This window comes from Bombus bifarius, unplaced genomic scaffold, assembly GCF_011952205.1.
Source record: "Bombus bifarius isolate JDL3187 unplaced genomic scaffold, Bbif_JDL3187 scf7180000009536, whole genome shotgun sequence".
In the NCBI taxonomy this organism is placed as follows: domain Eukaryota; kingdom Metazoa; phylum Arthropoda; class Insecta; order Hymenoptera; family Apidae; genus Bombus; species Bombus bifarius.
In genome coordinates this window covers 178,660-200,052 of record NW_022885184.1, presented here as the reverse complement: position 1 = coordinate 200,052, position 21,393 = coordinate 178,660, and the positions used below count along the sequence as shown (strand labels likewise).

The 21,393-nt window shown below is 35.7% G+C and overlaps 2 protein-coding genes across 2 annotated transcripts; both read right to left on the bottom strand.

Annotated features, from left to right (window-relative positions):
* Positions 1 to 8,175: 8,175 nt before the first annotated feature.
* On the bottom strand, positions 8,176 to 11,274 carry LOC117215342 (glucose dehydrogenase [FAD, quinone]-like). The gene is made up of 3 exons (XM_033461708.1): positions 11,100 to 11,274; positions 10,460 to 10,630; positions 8,176 to 9,840 (listed from the first exon to the last, which is right to left on the bottom strand). Exons 1-3 carry the CDS (start codon positions 11,272 to 11,274, stop codon positions 8,360 to 8,362), a joined length of 1,827 nt encoding a protein of 608 aa, XP_033317599.1. The 3' UTR covers positions 8,176 to 8,359.
* A 6,801-nt stretch (positions 11,275 to 18,075) lies between these two features.
* LOC117215345 (glucose dehydrogenase [FAD, quinone]-like) lies at positions 18,076 to 21,393 on the bottom strand. Its single transcript, XM_033461709.1, has 3 exons — positions 21,179 to 21,393; positions 20,543 to 20,711; positions 18,076 to 19,907 (listed from the first exon to the last, which is right to left on the bottom strand). Exons 1-3 carry the CDS (start codon positions 21,362 to 21,364, stop codon positions 18,427 to 18,429), a joined length of 1,836 nt encoding a protein of 611 aa, XP_033317600.1. The 5' UTR covers positions 21,365 to 21,393; the 3' UTR covers positions 18,076 to 18,426.

The following is a 21,393-nucleotide window of genomic DNA, read 5'->3' as shown; positions in this document are numbered from 1 at the left end:
AATAAATATAATTGTTACTAAAACTTATTATCTCTTAGAATCTTGATTATCGTTCGAATCGATCATGCGACAGGAGTTAGTCGCACTGGATGCAGACAATCATTCGAGTTCGTATTTCGACAGCAATCGATTGAAGTCACGCCTCCGATATAATCCATCATTTGGGATGACACAATACATTACATCTTCCACTCGCCCTCGGTATTGAAACAGTTACCCGATATATATTTGACGAGCAACCAATGCTGAAAGAATCACATATCACGATGGTTAACTTGAGATTTACAACTAAGAAGGAAAATAATTTATATGCTGCGATCGCAATTCAAATCAGATGTCATTTTGTGTTCAGAGATTGCTTGGAAAATCTAGTCTCGTTTTAGAGGAAACTGGGACGGAAAAGGTGTCGATTGTTCAATTAATTTTCCCAAACATTAAAAGCTAGGTTGAGAAAACACAAAAATCAATTAACGTTGTTATCGTTTGTTCATAGAGTGATGTACAAACAATGTGGTATTTGGTGCTCAAAATTAGAAACCAAAAAGGAGAGAAAAAATACATCGTCGTCAGGTTAAAAGTGAATTACAGTCACATAATTCACAAGATGCATGATGATATACTGGCAGTATGGTATATATAGTATTATATATGTCTATTATAATCATATTATATGATTATAATTCGCCATTTATATGATGATATACGTACCTTTTTCCATTTTTCTCAATTTTTAATTTTAAGTGCTTTAAGTTATTACATATATATCTGTATACATAAATCCTTAGGGTAAATCAGACGATCGATTCTGGAAAATCGAGTTTATTTTGGAAATAATTAAACTAAATACAATAACAGTTTGTTACGACCGTTCGCGGAGAGACGCGGTCGCTAGGAAAACGCGTCAGCGAGAGGCGTAAATTCTCGCTACGATTATGTTAATCGACGCCGCGAAATAGTCGTTCCCCTGTTTCGGTTAAGATAACAGAGGTGGTTTAATGATTGTAACACTGTATTAACAGGTTAACATAGAATAATATATTTTACAATAATATGATGAATATGTTACAGAAATTTGACTCGACTTTGCGATATCTCTAGATAAATTCGTTTGCTCGTCAGATTTGTCGAAGTGTCACGTTAGACTCGTCAGAAGGAACTGATCGCCCTTCGATTATTCCTTTGTCTCATTTGGAAGACGACCCCCACTATGCTCGGGTCACGCCACCGCTCGCGCCTATGATCACGTATGCCTCTTCTTGTGTAAAAAACGTAACGGTCAAAAATCGACGTTTCTAGAGCTCGCTGCTTGGCGACAACTATACTCTCGTCGATACATTGCATATGATCCGGCGGGCAGATAAGACGGTCTGCCTGCGACGTTGTAGGACCGCGAGCGACGGTTAGAAAATACAGCCTGTGGTAAGCCTCGTGGCGTAACACAGTTAATAATAAATCTACTACAAATTTTACCTGGAAAATCGAGAACCGATTTACTAAATCCTAAATTACTGTTCTTCTCTCGTGATCTATTCTATTCAGCAAATGACTGTCGGTAAAACAAAACAAAAGTAAAAATGTCGGCTGGTCGGTAGTTTAAATTCTATAGAATTTACATATATATATGGGTAGAATGTGAAGCATAATAAGATAATAAAGAAATTAATAAATTAATAGAAATCGTCAATGTAATAAATACAAATACAGTAAAGAAGATTATTTCAAATGTAAAAAGGGGAATGGAATTACAATAAAAGCATGTTTGTACGGAGAAAGGAATCTTTATGAAAAGAATTAATTATGTTTTATGAACAGAACAACGAGATAATGATATTTAATAGAATGATAGTGCGTATAAAATATTATGTCTCCTAAGTTTGAAACTGGTAAAACAATACCACTCATAAATTTTTGTTTTGTCATCACTTGTCACTAAAAGAAAATTAGGTACTTTATTGCAAGTGGCAACTATTAATTACCGACTAATATAATACAGAGTAATTAAACACTAAGGAAAATAGAAATATTATGATCTCCGTCATTAACCATTACCAACAATAAAGTATTTAGGAGTTTTAAGACAACTTGGGAGAACTACCACAGAAATTGAAAGAACTATAAATCTAGAATTTAGAAACGATCGTGTAAAGGTTAAAACGATTCAATGCATTGGTGAAATTCAACAAAGCTAGTGATTTTTTTGTTATAGAATAAGCTATTAACAATAAGATGAACATCTTATGAGAAAATATACAGAAAAGATAATGTTTCAAACCGAACGATTCTGGTAATTGGATTCAAAAAATTCATATATTCTAGAACTGAAACGACGAAATTTTAGAACAGCTACTATAGAATATAGACTTTTTTAAGCCTGAAATAACGAATTAATAGTTAGCTGTTGAAAAACACTGCTAATAGTTATCTGTTTCGCTGAAACTGAAGACCAGAATCAGGCATTAGAGAGTGCGTAATGATAGATGGTGTGGCGTAATGGACATCAAAAATTGAGTAACGTGGGAGAAATATGAAATTCGTGTGCATGTTTAATCAGTTGGATTATACGCATACTGAAATTTATGTATTCTGAAAGCTGAAACAAACATTATGGACTTCTGTCGAAAACATGCTGAATCTCGGGTGTTTAAATAAAAACAGTAAACAACGTTGCTTTATGCAAACAAGCGTTGATATGATCAGAGAAGAAACAAGCAGCTTTTGCGGCGTGGAAAATATGGAAAGCAAGAATACAGGTTATACATATAAGAGCAGGTGACTTTGAGCTTAAAAGAAATATGCGCTTGAGAATTTTCATATAGATTTATCGTAACCCCAAGATTCTTGAAACGGTAATCATAGTAGTTTTCTGTTTATATACTTCGCACAGGTATACATATACACGTTATATAAAAATTTACATAGCCTTCTTTAATTTTTAGGATCGATAAAACGTTTCAACGTTTCCAACATAAAACAAAAAACATTGTGCTTGTATTATTTCCTTATAAAATGAAATGTATATATGCATATGTATGTATATGTGTATATGTATATGATGTAATATATCGTTCTAAGAATTACAATTTAACGTAACACGCTGGATATTGTTTTAAACGTTTCTTCGAACTAATGATAAAGGATCCATTAATTCATCAGGATGGATAGGTATTTATATATCTTACAACTAGTGTAATAAATTCCACTTACGATGCGATCAGAGAATGACGCCATCAGAAAATCCGCCGGCATCGATTTATGTCGAAACTGCTACATGCAGACATGAATTTACGTTGATGCAAGGAAAAATAAAATGGCGAACGGGAATGTAAATGTAAACTGAAAGCTTAAAATACAGAAAAAATCTACCAGACTCCATCAAGATAACGATATTATTATTGAATAAATATTTGAAATAAAAGAGCTAGAAAGAAATATTTATAATAGTTTTATATATTTCCGTAGTTCTCTTTATCTATTTCAAACATAATTCTTTTAGTTGTAAAAAAGAAAAAGGGACATTTTAACACATTCGCAGCCGATGAGTCTGACACGGGAGTCTTAGTTGTTCGCCGTTTACAATTTCCAAGAGTCCATAGCTGAAGCGTCGCAGAATTTCGCTGTTAGATTGCCAGCGAATATGCAAAATTTTGCTGTGTCATATCATGGTGTGATATAAAATAACTTTGTAGAGATCTGTTTGCCAGGCCATCCAACAGTTTCCAAACTGCCATGTAATGCACCTTATGCGGCTTATGACTGCGATATTATAGCATTAATAATTTAGAGAAGCATGTAACAACAAATAGTAAAGTACTAGTCATTGCAAGGTGCGCGTAACTCATTGTGAATATGAAACAAGATATGGTAGAACCGTGTTAACAGCAACTAGCCGCAGGTTTTGACATGACGTAGAACCAAGTTGCCGGCTGCGAATGTGTTAAGAATATTTCCTATAATTTGTCATTTTGTAACATTTTCTTAAAACACGCAGCAAAAATATTTGACTCTTTGAAGATGATGTGACTAATTGCAGGAGGAGTAATTGATAGAAACAAGATAACGCAGATCGCGTTAACAACGTTGGATCAACCACGAAGCTTCTAATCGCGACGGGACTTGTTACGTTTCTGTATATTATGTGGCTCGAAGATCTCGTTTTCTTCTTAAATTACAATGAAACTAATCAAGACAAGGGAAACAAAATGCGTAGTGATTTATTACGAGATTCCCTTCTGGAATCACTTGAGATGAATTTCAACGAAGATGTTGAAATAGTAAGAGGAGAACGACTTTCGAAAACGTGTTAGAACAAAATTGAGATAAGGGAATTATAAAAAAAAATAAATAAATAAGGGAAACATAAAAAAAAATAAATAAAAGGAAAATTAAGTAGCAGGAAAATGAAATGGAATGAAACAAAAATATCCGAATGACAGTATTAGGATAAGAGGAAAAACAATGGGAAAGAACGAGATAAAGCCGTAGTATTAATGGTGACGTTTAAAGATAAAATAAAAGTAAAACGAGAACGGAGATCTAGAGAAATACAGAAACAAGAAAGAAAGGAAACCACGAACAGGAAGGAAAGGCTTTATACCAGTGATAAAAGTTAAAGGTTGCTAGATCGGTGGTACACCGAGACAACTGAAGATGACGAAGCTTAGTCTTTTTCTCACAGTCTTCAAGTTGATGAATCGAGCTGGATGATAGGAGCTTAATACTTGTTTTCATTCGTCAATAACTTCGTCGATTCTTTGAAAATAAGGAAACTAATGCTAAAACAAATAGATAATTTAAGATTAATTTTAAAAATAACAGAAGAAAATAAGAAAATAAATAAAATAAAGATACTGTGATGCTTTGTTTTATAGAAATGTTACAAATTTATCTTCGATTTATCTAATCTTTCAAACGATCGAAATAAGTAGATCGATGTATTTGAGTAAGATAAAGAGGATTCCTTTTGGTATATCTTATAATTCTTTTCTCTTCGTTATCCGGTATCGTATTATCTTGGTACATAGGGTAATTCACGTAATTGTAGCAAGCCATATCTTTTTCTCGGCTAATATTAGAAAAAAATGTTACGGAAAAGAAATGAATGGCACCATTTTTTTTTAATATGAAAATATGCACTATTTATTGCATCAATCGTATCTTTCCTTAGCCTTAGCCTTTAACAGGTACTTTAAGTGTAATTTTATAGAACATCATATTAGTTTACTCAATAGAGCTATAGGGATGAATTTGATCTGACCTAACGGGCCTTGCATAATAATTGCATAAATAACACTAGCAAAGGAGATTTCCAAAACGATTTTGATAAAATTTATACGGAATATAGTTCTCGAAAAAATATCTGACCTGTATTTTTATTATCGGCGATTATCTACGTTTAGAGGATGAAACTGCCCCTGAAGTTGGAGGTGAAAAATGCATTTTTCTCAATATTTTCTCAATATAACTCTGTGTAGCAGAAGAAAACGTTGTATGCAAAAAATTGTTTGTTTTTTTGGTGGTAAATTAAACTACATAAACTGTATTTCAAAATGTCTATCTATTCAAAAATTATAATAGAAATTGATATTTTTCTGTTAATTTCTCGCACAAAATATAATGCTACTTACGTCTAATTTCGTTTAGTTCAATTATAAGGTAAACTATAAATTATAAAGTAGGTGGATACCGTGAAATTTTCTATTATAATATTTTTTGTTAATAATGGTAAAATGTTTGTATTCGAGATGAATAAAACTGTTTCATTTTTAGTATTTAGCAACAAGATTCAGCAAAATGAATCCGAATCCATTTTTTAGCAACCAACAATTCAGGATTTAAGAGTAGGCCATAATCTTGAAGAACCTACAAGTGCGGGGAGCCTTACGTTATTGGTCAATGAAGAAGTTGCAATCGTACAGAACAGGCTGCATAACATTAGAATACGCCATATCCGGAGACGGTCCTTTGACCACCTTTATTGCAGGAGTAGCTTTTATTGATACCAAATATGCGAATGCCTTCGACGACTGCCCAGACATACAACTACATTTTACCTCATCGGATGTCATCTCCGACGCCAGTAGAAAGATTTTTGCGTTGACCAGAGAATTCTATGATCCCGTATGTATATGCAGAGCTTCAGGATAAGGAGGTGTAGACCGTATTCCCTATCCTTTTAAGACCTAAGAGCAGAGGTGTTATCAAGCTTCGGAACAACAATTCTTTCGATTATCCATTGATTTATCCAAACCATTTCGATGAACCGGAAGATATGGCGACACTGATCGAAGGACTATTAAAATAAGAATAGAATACAGAGCAAACTGGGCTCTTGGATCCGATACTGAGTGTGAATTATTTTTATCTATGTCAGCCGAAGTTCGAACTACGTTTGGGTATGGTATACTGTAAATGTTTGTACATGAGAATATATCCTTTATTAACCAAATATGGTTTTATGTATCTCTACAATATATTTCTAATCTTTCTACTTAAACTAGGAAAGCTTATAATGAATGTTATATATTCCACATTTTCAAGCTGTTCATTATACTGTATAATCAATCTGTATAATGATTATACAATTGTATTCCTTATTTGTACAGAGTATCACGTAGCATCAGGGAACCGGTGCGGCTGTGGATTCTGCACATGAAAACGATAAAAAACTTTCTTGCAAACACGTGCCCTATTTTTCTTCGTTCTCGAGTTACAGTAAATTAAATTTTTAAATAAAAATTTACAATAAGTTAACAAATTCTATCTACATGCCTTCTTAAGAAGTGTTCATAATAAACTCTTTGCATTTGAACACGAGATTACAGACGTTTTATTGTTGTTCTTCTTGCCCTCTCTTTGTCCAGATATTGTTTATGAGAATACCGAATTCTATTCGCAAATAGGTAGGTGAAATTAGTTCAACTACTTTCATCTTCCGATAAAGTTACTTCAACATAGAACTCGCTAAAACTCGAAAATCAGGTCAAATAGGGTGTTCATATGAGCACTGTTTATTGTTTTCATGCGCAAAATTCACCGCTGAAACCATTTTCCGATGCTGCGGGACGCCCTGTATATTATAATCAGTGCCATGTGTAATGAAGAATCAAAAATGTGATAAGTTCAGAGCAGGCTTTTTTCACATTGGCTACACCATATGCAGCTACACCGAATCACAGCTACTTCGTTGCACTAGCAATAACAATAACATCACATGGGAACAATGTGAACAAGACATAGCAACGTGTGTTTTACTTACAATTCACGGTACGATTCTGTTCGACAATACGTAAGTACAGTGGAATTCCTTATTTTTATGGGTTCTGTAAAACTTACGTAGTTCGTGATACTTATTCGGAACATTTGGAATGTTTCAAAGTAATGATAGATCGTATAGAATATTTCTTGCAAAATAATACAAATTTGGGGCAGAAATATGAAGACGTTCAACTTCTTACTTCGCTACAAATTACTAATTTTTCTCCTCAAGCTCATTTCAAGATAAACGTCAATCTATGTGTTTGAAATCCATTTTCTACTAGCCACAATGATGCGACGATGAAAGTATGCCATTTTTAAGTATTTTTTAGAAACTTTTCCTCATATATTTATTTGTATTTGCAAAAGTAACAAAGATGTTGAAGTCTACGTTCCTTTTGACTTTCTACATAAAAAATGTTGAAAAAAGTATAATTTATTGTAAGTTTGCCGATAATAGGCAAAATTTACTGTAGTGGTATCAATAGCTTCTTTCATTAGGAACAATAGTTTCAGGCCAACAATTACATGTATAACAAAATTATTCAAAATGTTAATTTCTCGAGTGTCACTAGTCGGCAGCCAATAGTTGCAACTGTATCAATCACATTTTGCTCACGTTTACTGCCTCGTCTCGTTGAACAGACTATAACATTCTACTACACTTCCTCTTGGAGGTGCGACTATATCAAAGTTAACATACGTTCGCATGATACATTACAATATAAAGGCAAATTACGCTACCATTTTATTGCATAACACTTAGTTTATATTGTTATACATGTACGAAACTATTTTGTTATCATAACAAAGTACACAAGATCGTATTACTTTAAACTTCATGATATCTAGAGGACAGATGGAGTATTAGGTTATATATTCGAAGGAGGTTTCTTCATATAATTATAATCCAACTTCACTTAAGTTAATTTCGTTTGATCGTCTAATTTTATAAAACAAGGCTATATTTTAAACCGTGCTCCGCCATACGCGATACATAATGAAAATTTGTTTTCAATTCACAACCGTATGTTTTAATTACGTAATGATATACTACTAGCAGTCGCTTAAAATAAATTTACAAAAGTAACAATCAATCCAAACCCTATTTCTTCAACCAATCCTCTTTGACCATATCGGAACCCTTCTCTGCGATCATAATAGTCGGCGCATTGGTATTGCCACTGATCAAATTTGGCATAATCGAACTGTCTATAACTCGAAGTCCAGTAATTCCATAAACTCGAAGCCAAGGATCAACCACCGCTTTTGGGTCCGACTTTGGCCCCATCTTACAAGTACCCACGGAGTGTGATATAGTTAAAGGGAAAGATCTGATCATGCACTCCCAGTACGGGTCGCTATACAATGGGATATGCTTGCAGTCAGGAAATGGATTCGGATTCAGTTTGCTCCCGTAACGTCTAAGCGAAACAGTTTTACTCATCTCGAGTACAAATTTAACTCCTTCGATCAATGTGGCCATGTCTTCTGGCTCCTTGAAATAATTTGGATAAATCAATGGGTGATCGAAAGGATTATTGCTCCGAAGCTTGATAATTCCTCTACTTTTAGGTCTTAAAAGGGTAGGATACACACTCCACCCGTCCTTATTGTGAACATCTCTATATACGGCATCATAGAATTCTCTCGTCAATCCAAAAATCTTTCTAGTGCTCTCGGAGTAGTCCCCCGTTGACCAAATATGCATTTGTATGTCTGGAAAATCGTCGGAGGCATTCGCATATTTAGTATTAATAAAACCTAGTACTTCATTAAATCCTAAGGTTATCAAAGGACCGTCTCCGGATATAGCGTACTCTAGGGCATAGCTAATATTAATCAGTCTGCTCTGTACGATTGAAACTTCTTCATTCACTAAGAATATAATGCCCCCCGCACTTATATGGTCTTGAAGATTGTGGCCCACTCCTAAGTCCTGAATCACTGGTATACCGTGTTCCGATAAGTGTTCTTTAGGTCCTATTCCTGACAACATCAACAGCTGGGGGCTACTGACAGCTCCCCCGGAAACGATCACTTCTTTGTTGGCATGTACGCGCAACGTTTCCCCGTCTCTAACGAACTCTACGCCGTAAGCTCTTTTCGTCGACGGATCTATTAAAATTTTGGTAACATGTGCTTTCATAGCGACGTGTAAATTTTTGCGTATCCTGGCTGGCCGCAAGAAGGCTTTCGCCATGGAGCAGCGGCTACCATCTTTGATGGTGCCTTGAGGAATCATAAAGCCAGTATGCCGTTCTCCGTTAATATCTCGATTCTCGTAACCCATTTCTTTGCCGGCTTGAATGAACACAGCGGCCAGAGGAGTGTGCCATCGTGGTTCTTCGACGGTTAAGTACCCGCCGGTTAAATGATACGGTGTTTTGGCGTAGCTGTGATTTCGATTGTCTTCAGATTTTAGGAAATAAGGCAGCACATCCTGATACGACCATCCTGGATTGCCTTGCTGTTCCCACATGTCGTAGTCTTTTTTGGCACCACGGACGTAAAGCATGTAATTTATGCCACTGCTGCCCCCGAGTACTTTGCCACGTGGCCAGCGGCACTGACCGCCTTCCATCGCTGTTGACATAATTTACAGTAAAGAACTTTGAAAGCATCGCGAGTAATTCGTAATGAAATATTGATTTTAGAAAGTCACTGATTCACATTAACTTCTCTTTGGAATGGACGATAGATTCATTTTTCGATTTATGTTAACACTAGAACTGTGCAAATATATCTGACTGTTCTATGTATAAATCGGTATATATAAATAAAGTATAAAGTTCTATATACAAATCAAGTGTCATTACTTAAAATTAATAGATCTATATAATTATATATTAATGTAAACTTTGTTCAGTATTAATTGCGCCTGAAATATCTGTTTATTGCATTAGAAACATAATTTTGGTCCGATATTTTCACGTCTTTTTAGTGCTAATTGCAAGATTATGATGCGCGCAGATTTTAGAATGCTTTACTTAATATTTACTCGCTTCATTTATTCTCATTGCCATAGGTAGTACTTTATATTCTCTTCTAAGCATGATAATATTTTATCTGTCTTTTCTCAAATTCCTTTTTTTTTCAATGGAAAAAATTGTGCGTTGGACGTGAATGATTAGAGTGTCTGGTATTATTATTGTAATTATGTACCTATCATTATTATAGTTAGGTATTATTCAATATTATTTACCGAGACAGTAATTTTCATTCGGTTCCGTCGTGTAATTCCAATCGATTTTAGATCGTTGCAAATTGGCGGCAAGAGTAGGAACATCATACATAGCACTTCCATCGGCACCTGCTTCCAGCAGGAGTACGTCCCAATCTTCTACCTCGGACAAGCGATTCGCCATAACGGTTCCTGTAATGGTGTAAATTCACAGAGTATTTTAATAAAACATGCCTAAGAAAATTTTTTCTTAAACGTTACAAATACTTTCAAATCAGGAATTTGTAGTTTTACATCAACACATCGAGATTGGGAGTAAAATTGTCGAAATTAGAAATAATACTTCGCGGTAAATTCACAATATGTTTGCATAATGATCTCATACCATACTTATATGAATGGAATAAGATATTAAAATTTCTTCATTAATGTATATAAATAGCGTATATGATCACTAATACCTACGATAAATAGATAGAGTCGAAAAATGAAATTTTGAAAAAATCGATATATGGGAAGTACGTAACATTTTTGGTGTTACGCTATCATACAAGTAACAATGCTTTCTTCCTTGCACGCACATACGCAGCTGCGGCTGTTTTAGTTACACTTTTATCAGATTTTTAACGGAACTTTGTATCGGCATCGTGATAAGACGTACCTGCTGAACCACCGCCTACGATTATGAAATCGTAAGTCGGCAGTAATGATTTGGTAGGAATATTGGATGAAGAGTATGGAACAATCGAATAGATGACATACAGCGACATGCCTAAGAGTATCGATAGCACCGAATGCGTTTTCATCCCTTCGGGAATGATGCGATTGATATCCATTTTACACTCCTCCGAATTCATTTATCAATCTGTAACATTAATGTTCGATACCTTAACACACATCTTATTAGCGATATAAGTAGAAGAGAATTATTACTAAATGTATATTGCTATCATCTTTTCTTTCGGGCCGTAAGGGTCTTTGGTGCTTTCATTCTTAATCCTACTTTTCTCGAATAGAATCTGGCGTAACTAATATATACCTTTTTAGTGAGTGTATCGCAACGATTTTAATTGCCAGTGTAACATGTTGATGAGGTTAACATTCTGAAGAACCTTTTTCATATACCTGCAACCGCCGCGATGCTGCACAGCCTTTTATTTCACTATATTCGCAAAATACTTCATTTAAATCTATATGTGATGATACCTCATCATCTTGAAGTAGGCTTAAATGTAGCAACTTATACTTAACTCGCTGATGTGAAAGGCAACTATTTTCGATGTCGTGCAAGTAAAATAGAAAAAGCGGCGGTTTGTAGATTGTGCTAGACTAAAGAAGGTATCATGAAATAATCTTTGATGGATAGATCGCTACATCGACTGTTGCACTTTACTTGATTTTCAATGCGGTGGTTATAATTATGAGAGAAATTTTTTGAGGTTTACCCATCTCTGAATAATCACATTTTTTGTGTGTGCAGATGATAAGAGAATTAAAAGTTATTTGAAATTGCGGTGTCACTGACATACATGGTCGATAAATGAATAAGACGACAATAAACTTACAGCATAGATGTAGATATTATTTCTTAAAAAGTAGATCAGAGGTAATGAGATGGCGAAATATTAGCGAAAATACAGAACTTTGTGCAATACATACGTAAATTAAACCCCAAACGTAGGATAGAGTTCCGGTGCTACGCAATGCAGGACGACGAATGCTTCTGGTTGGCGATCGCTTATGTATTGAATGCTGAGCAATTATTGGCCGATAGGAAAAACGACATAATTATATAATCGAGGTATGAGAAATTTTTCTCAAGGTTTGAATACTTATGGCAACTTTGTAAACATGTATCTCTGGAATTACAATTATTTCGTTGTATCTACAGACCAATTTTCAAAAAAATTACTTAGCAAACTACGACAAATCATTTGCACTATTAACACTCAAATAGACTTATAGGGTGGTGGAAAAGAGCGCACCCTATTTGAAGGAATATCAATGACTAAAATATACTTTTAACAATGCAGATAGGAATAAAAATAATCAACGTGCGAGTTCGAATAGTGATCAAACTACTTTAGTATTGCACCTTGCATATGTTATTTTGCATATGACATTGAGGAGAGAGATAGTCATTTTTGACAACGCAGAGATAAAAGTGAATGTGAATTATATAAGGACTGGGCTAACGTAGTGTGAGACCGGTACTGATCACCTAAAACAATTTTCAATAAATCTATAAATATGTGCAAAGTTGCACTACATTTTATTTGCCTGTTTGCACATGTGACCTAATGAAAAACATTCATGGTGTGTTTTTAAGTTGAAGTTCAATTGAATTGAGAATGTACTGATATAATCGCATGAAATTCCAATTTACAATAGCTATGCTAGCGTTACCGGCCATCTCACAAACACAAGATAAGAATATAACCTGTGGCGGATCGGTATCAACAGGACGCTGACAGGACGAGGCATCAACGCGGCGCAACACCTCCCGGGCGATCCGCTGGTACCAACCGCCAACACTAGAGGGCTACGACGACAACAAGTCTGTCTGTCTAACTCGCTAGCGGTCGAATATACGAGCGATTGATACAAATACCGCACCTAGCGAGACTCCCTCTACGTCTAAGGCAGGGACTACCGGGCATAGTCTTACTGACGAGTCCACCGGTAGTCCCGGGACGAAACGCACACTCTCTCTCTCTTTTCATACGCCACAAACCCAACCAATAACCCATGAATGTGCCTTTTTTCGCATAATTACATTAAAAATGAATAGTACTATATAAAAATTTGGCCACCTGCCTGCTAGAATGAGAGGTAATGGAATCCTAATGTAATTGACAGTTTTTGTGAATATCTCCAACATGACAACACAAAAACACATTTCGGAATCGTCGAAAATGGTTACGTGTGTCCTTTTTTACATGAATGTTTATAATACATAAATTTACGTAACAGACATTTGTAACAGTATCGCATATGTAGTTGTGTACAGATTTTACTATAGGTTGCCCAAATCTCGTTTACGTTGGAATGTGCCATAATCAAGAGACAAGAGCTTGGTTTCGATGACTCACTATATCCGCCCGCTACCAGGGATACGGTAACCGATACTATTGCGTAGGCTGTTACGGAAGCACAATTATGGACAAAGTTCATTGTGGTGGTATTGATAGTTTTTAGCAAATTTCGGAAACTATGGCCGACTGAAACTTACATGTACAGGAGCAAGATGTTCAGGATCATGCTCTCGACAACAAATTCAAAAGTCATCGATATCCGCGGGTTTTTCCAGTTTAACAGATCTCCAGTTTCGCCATCGCAAGACAATACTCCACGAGACAATATATTGCAAGACAATTCCTGGCAAAACTCACCACATTCTGTTCTGTATGTTGGCGGATATGTAGGAGTCACGCTGCTCGCCCCAGTCTCCAGATTAGTTCTCGATCAAAATATCCTATTTCGAAAACCAACATCTTCTTAGTCGACCGAGTGAGACAAGGTGGAAACCTTTTTGTACGCACCTCGTACCTTCACCAATTGAATATAAATTCTACGAAGTGTGGAACCTCGCTAATGAGGTTTATATGGTAAATAAGGTAATTAGGTTAATAAGGTAAAGTTAAAGCAATTTTGTAACGAATGCAGATTAATAATATTTGTGTTACTCATAGAAGTTTAGAAATACATAGCTCAGATATTGCTAAATTTTCAGGGTCTAATCATTTCGAACTATTGTTAATCTTATCAAAGACTTATCGAGTATTTCGGGGTGTCACAATAGTACCATATATCAAATGCACGTATAACTGAACCCGTAATTTAAGAACAATAATTCGTGTTTGTCTACTGTAATAATCAACTATTTATTTCGTGGTCCTAAAATAAATTGTAAGAAGCAAGGTTAGCCAATTACTTATATATTCATTATTCGTATACTCGTGAGCTCATTCCGAAAAACAGATGACTACACCAGCTGCATTAGAAAGAAAAGTCGTATTATATATAACTATAGAAACTGCAGAATGAGCAGAAAATTCACAGTCCTTTGCCAGATTTTATAGAATAAGTAGTTTATATTTCCTTCTCTGTCCATCTAAGACAAGGGAATACACGGGCGCTACAACAGTGTCTGTACACCACGAAGACAAGATTTTCTTCTTATGTGCATGTAGATGCTCAAGGCGCCTAATGCCTGGGTGGGAATTTTTTTCTTGGTAATAGTAAAGGATGTTGTATGTAAGACAGGGGCTCAATGTTGTATTCTCTATGTATCTCCGTCTCTAAGGAATTGCAGTTCATTAGATTCCATCCTGTATTTCCAATCGATTTCAGACTGCACACTGTCCGGTAAAGAAATATCACATATAGCATTTCCATCGCCACCTGCTTCCAGGAGGAGTACGTCCCAATCTTCTATCTTGAACAAGCAATTCGCCATAAGGGCTCCTGTAATCGTGCAAATTGACGATACATTTTAAATAGAACGTAGTTGAGACGACTGAAAATAATTAAAAGTTACAGTATTTTTAAGGCAGGAGTAGTTTTGTTGTAGTTTTGTTTCGAAATATCGGGAAAGGGAGACAGTTAGTCGAGATTACGAAATGAAATTCTCGATGAATTCTAAATATGATTACAAAACAAACCTAAAATACATATTGAAGAAAACAAAGAAATAAAAATATGAAGAAAACAAGATGTTATAATATAGTCGTTAACATATAGAAATGACGCACAACGTCATTAATATGCTATACATAAGATGGAGCCGTTATATGAAATTAAAATGAATTGATGAATTGCTGAATTGCTGAATCGATGAATTGATGAATTGATGAATCGATGAATCGATGAATCGATGAATTGATGAGTTGATGAATTGATGAACTGATGAACTGATGAATTGATGAATTGATGAATGGATGAATCGATGAATCGATGAATTGATGAATCGATGAATCGATGAATCGAGGAATCGAGGAATTGATGAATTGATGAATTGATAAATGGATAAATTGATAAGTTGATAAACTCTCGTATCAATTGATCAAAAAATGGAATTTTCTAACGACGTAATGAAAAAAGAACAACCCACCACGACTAATAGGTCGTAAACTGGTAACAGTAATTTGGAAGTAACACTCGTCGAAGAGTAGGGCACAATAGAATACGTGATACATACATGATGATGATGATAGAAAACGATACGCACCGATAGAAAGCACCGGCACAGTTGGTTCTGTTTTCATCCCTCCGAAATGCTTCGATATCCACTTTGTACTTCTCCTATTTCCTTTGCCAGTCTGTAATATTATGTTATGATACATTCACAATAATCTTATTCGCAAGATAAGACGAAGTAATAGAGAATTATTAATGAACACATTTGGGTGATGCTGACATGTCATTAAATTAATGTGCATACTTACGAAAAATATTTTGAGATCTCTTGGTCGCTTTTGACGATTCATTACACATAAGCGTCATGGTATTATTCAGTTTATTATTCTTTCGAAATTATTTCTACCTTAAATTTGTCCTTGATAAAAGGTTGTAACTACAAGAAAATTTATTTCAAAAATAAAAATATATATATCTTGTAATATCTACAAAACGTTAAACGTAACATTGTGCAACGATATAGTGGAACGCAAAGCGACGAGTGCTATTTTGCTGATAATCACGCAAACGAGGTATTTTGAGAAATTATTTTGCAACATCGTAAATTACGCATATTCAGTGTAAAAAAGCATTCCTACATCCTTTAAAAGGTGATAATAGTTTTCCTGAAATTTCATGAAAGGACCTTATATCTTTTGAGAAATTGGAATAAAATTAGTGTTGAAAAAATAACAGTTGGAAATTTGTAGTTCTCTACCACCCAATAACTGAAATGAAAATTTGATAACAGCTAGAAAAATGGAGTGAAAGTACAACGACAACGGCTCCGTGATTTTATTTACTTTTCGGATTTTTGCTAAATAAATGTAAATAAAGTAAGTAGAACACAGAGGAACCTTGGCTTTCGGCTCCGATAGTGACTGTGAATTTCTTTTATTTATCTCACCTGAAGTTCGAATTGCGTTTAGATATGGTATACTGTAAATGTATGTACGCGGAAATATATCTTTTATTGTTTAGTGTACATTTTTATTTATTTTACTCGTATATGTGCACGAGATATATGGTGTTATGTACCTCTAACACATATTTCTATTCTTTCTAGTTAAACTAGAAATGCTTATAGTAAATATAGTATTTTTCACTTTTTCAAACTGTACTTAACTATACTGTATATCCAATCTCTATAATGATTATACAATTGTAGTAACGTATGGATCTTAGAGTAAGGACAAGTAATGATGTTTTATTTAGAGTTTAGTGTAGTTTAATAAGCGATACTCAATAACAAAAGGACCGATTACAATATCGTCGTACGTCTTATTATCATACTATCCCGCTTCTCCACTCGCACTTTCTGACTTCTCGATTTACACTCTGTGACCTCTCAACTCACATTGCGCTTCTCAACTCGCATTCTGGCCGATGTAGCATCTCTTTTGTCTTTTGCTAGGCTCACCGCACACGTGTTCCGCAGACGCTCGTGGCCAGGGTCACGTAGGTCTTTTCTACGAAACTATGAACTTGAAAAGACCCAGGACACATTGATAGACCCGACAGTGCCTTGGCTCTCGCGACATTTCTTTTTTTTTTTATATATTTATTTACATTTCACAATTTGTCCAGTAGGACATTTGGTAAAGTATTATAGCTTAGTGGTATAATAATATAACATGTGGATGGCTACCCCCAGTGGGATACCATCTTCGAATTTGATTGATTTATTTCTTTAGTGTGGTGAGTGTTTGTTTGTTAGGTCATGTCGTTTGTGAGATCTGTTGGGTGTTTCTTCTCACGCGGTGGGTCCATGGTTAACTCGATGTTTTTTAGGTCCTTTTCCCTGATACTACACAATTGTATTCCTTAATTATGCAGAATTTCTCGTAGCATCCAGAAACCGGTGCGGCTGTAGTTTCTGTACAAGAAAGGACGTTCTTGCAAACACGTATCCTATTTTTCCTCGCTTTCGAGTTACAGTGAATTTGTACATTAACAAACTCTCTCTGTATAGCTTCTTAAGAAGTGTTCATAATGACCTCCTTGCATTTGAATACAAGAATGGCTTTAGCATTGTCCGTCTTACTCTCTCTATTTGTCCAGGTATTGTTCATGAGATACCGAACTACTTCTATTATCCGATAAATTATTTCATGCGCAAAAACCACTGCTGATTATCCACTGCTGGTTTTTGCAAATATTTCGAAAACTATATTCGCAACTATAGTTTTTTTCCTTAGGAACTATAGTTTCCGACCAACAGATACATGTATAAGAAAAGTTACTTAAAATGTTAATTTCTCGAATGTCACTAGTCGGCAGCCAACAGTTGCATCTGTATCACTCTCGTTTTGCTTACGTTTATCGCTTCGACGCGTTTAACATATTATAGTATTTTATTGTACTACATTTCCTCTTGAAGGAGCAATTATATCAAAGTCAACGTTCGCACGATACATGACGAAATCAAAGACAAATTATTGTAATAACTATTTTATTGCATAACACATAGTTTATACTATTATACATGTACGAAACATTTTTCTTATCCTAACAAAGTACGTGCGATCATACTACTTTAAACATTATGATATCTAGAGGACGGATGCAGTATTACGATATATATTCCAAAGAATATTTCTTCATATAATTATAATCGAACTTCACTTAAGTTAATTTCGTTTGATCGTCTAATTTTATAAAACAAGGCTATATTTTAAACCGTGCTCCGCCATACGCGATACATAATGAAAATTTGTTTTCAATTCACAACCGTATGTTTTTATTACGTAATGGTATACTACTAACAGTCGCTTAAAATGAATTTACAAAAGTAGCAATCAATCCGAACCCTATTTCTTCAACCAATCCTCTTTTATCATGTCGGCACCCTTCTCACCAATCATAATAGTCGGCGCATTGGTATTACCACTCACTTGGTTTGGCATAATCGAAGCGTCTATGACTCGAAGTCCAGCAACTCCATAAACCCGAAGCCGAGAATCTACCACGGCTTTCGCGTCCGACTTAGGCCCCATTTTGCAAGTACCCACGGGGTGATATATAGTCACGGGAACAAATCTAGCCATGCACTCCCAGAAAGGATCGCTATACATGGGAATATGCTTGCAGCCAGGAAATGGTGTCGGATTCATTTCGCTCCCGTAACGTTTGAACGAAGCCGTCTTACTCAATTCAAACACAAACTTAGCTCCTTCGACCAATGTCGCCATGTCTTCTGGCTCCTTGAAATAATTCGGATAAATCAATGGATGATCGAACGGATTGTTGCTGCGAAGCTTGATAACACCTCTGCTTTTTGGTCTTAAAAGCGCGGGAAACGCGCTCCACGAGCCTCTACCGCCAAGCTTTCCATATACGGCGTCGTAGAATTCTCTGGTCAGTCCACGATATTCCATAAAAATTTCGCTATTTTGTCCCGATGGTACAAAATGCAGTTGTATATCTGGGAAGTCATCGGAGGCATTCGCGTATTTGGTATTGATAAAACATGTTCCCTCCACTGTTGCTAAGGTAGTCAAAGGACCGTCTCCGTATATGGCGTATTCTAGGATATAGCTGATATTAGTTATCTTGGTCTCTATGGCTGAAATTTCTTCATTCACCAGGAACATAAGGCCTCCCACGCTTATATGATCTTGAAGATTATGGCCTACTCTTAAATCTTGAATCACTGCTATACCGTGATCTGATAAGTGTTCTCTAGGTCCTATTCCTGACAGCATCAACAACTGGGGGCTATTAATAGCTCCACCGGAAACGATCACTTCTTTGTTGGCATGTACGCGCAACGTTTCCCCGTCTCTAACGAACTCTACGCCGTAAGACCTTTTCGTTGACGGATCTATTAAAATTTTGGTAACATACGCTTCCATGGCGACGTGTAAATTTTTCCGCATCCTGGCTGGCCGCAAGAAGGCTTTCGCCGTGGAACAGCGGCTACCATCTCTGATGGTGCCTTGAGGAATCATAAAGCCAGTATGCCGTTCTCCGTTAATATCTCGATTCTCGTAACCCATTTCTTTGCCGGCTTGAATGAACGCAGCGGCCAGAGGAGTGTGCCATCGTGGTTCTTCGACGGTTAAGTACCCGCCGGTTGAATGATACGGTGTTTTGGCGTAGCTATGATTTCGATTGTCTTCAGATTTTAGGAAATAAGGCAGCACATCCTGATACGACCATCCTGGATTGCCTTGCTGTTCCCAGATGTCGTAGTCTTTTTTGGCACCACGGACGTAAAGCATGGAGTTTATTCCGCTGCTACCTCCAAGTAATTTGCCACGTGGCCAGCGGCAACGACCATTCTCCATCGCTGTGGGTATAATTTATGTTAAAGTACGTCGAAAGCGTTGCGCATAATTCATTAACGAATATTGTTGTCGTTTGGTTATTAATTCACGATTATATATCTTTTGGTTCGGCGATAGATTCATTCTTCGATTTAGATTTGAATTAGGTATGCCTAAATCTACCTATTGGTACTATATACAAATCAATAAAATTCAAGTGGTATTACTTGAAATTAATACGTCCGCACATTTATATGTTTTGTATTTGTATACAAACACATTTATATATTTTAATACAAAGCAATATTAATTATGGCTATAATACCTGTATCTTTGTAGTAATTACAAAATAAAAAATTTTAGATCTGTCATTTTATCGCATTTGGAAAGTTCAGCGACAACATACGTTGGAACTGTATTGTGATTATTTGCGAATGTTTTAGAAAGATTCGCTTATTTACACGCTTCGTTTGTTCTTACTGCCATAAATTGTATTTTATAATCCTTTTCAAGAGTGATATAATTTTATCTACTTCCCCTTCTTTCCACCGTAAAAAATAGAGCGTTAGACATGGATGATTAGCGGATGCAGTTTTGCTTTTGTAATTATCTATTTACTGTTATTATTTATAAGTCGATATAATTCCATACTTTTTACCTCGACAGTAATTTTTGTTGGGTTCCGTAGTGTATTCCCAATCGATTTTGGTGAATTGCAGATTGTTGGCAAGAGAAGGAATATCATAGATAGCACTTCCATCGCCACCTGCTTCGAGGAGGAGTACGTTCCAATCTTCTATTTCGGACAAGCGACTTGACACCACGGCTCCTGTCATCGTGCAAAGTTACACTGCATTTTAAATAAAATATATCTAAGAAATCTTAATCCAATTTAACGTCACAACTATCTTTGACTCGAAAGTCCGTAGTCTAATTTCAAAACATCGAGAGAGATTATTTGCTGAAATTAAGAAACGAAATTCGCGATAACGCAAAGATACGTTTACGAAGTAAACGGAAAATATATTTAGATGAAGGAAATTAGAACTTAAAATTTCGGTGTTAGTATGAGGAAATAACGTACAACATTGCTAATACATCTAGTGGATTGACAGAGTTGCGAAGGGAAATTTGACAAAAAAATTGCGATTTCTGAATTGTTAAATTTTTGCGTCAATTCCTCGTGTTAGGAGCAGTAACGCAAACATCTTCGAACGCAAACACACCGATGCACTTATCTTTGACACACTTTTATCAGATTTAGGAACTTCGCGTGGATAATATGAAAAACCATACCTGCAGAACCACCGCCCACGACTATGAAATCGTAAGATGGCAATAGCGATTTGGAAGGAACATTCGTCGAAGAGTAAGGAACATTCGAATATATGACGTATAGCAACACGCTTATGAGCATCGATATCGTCGATGCGATCGGTTGTGATCTCATCCCCCCGAAAATGATGCGATTGACATCCATTTTACACTCCCACGAATTCCTTTATTAAT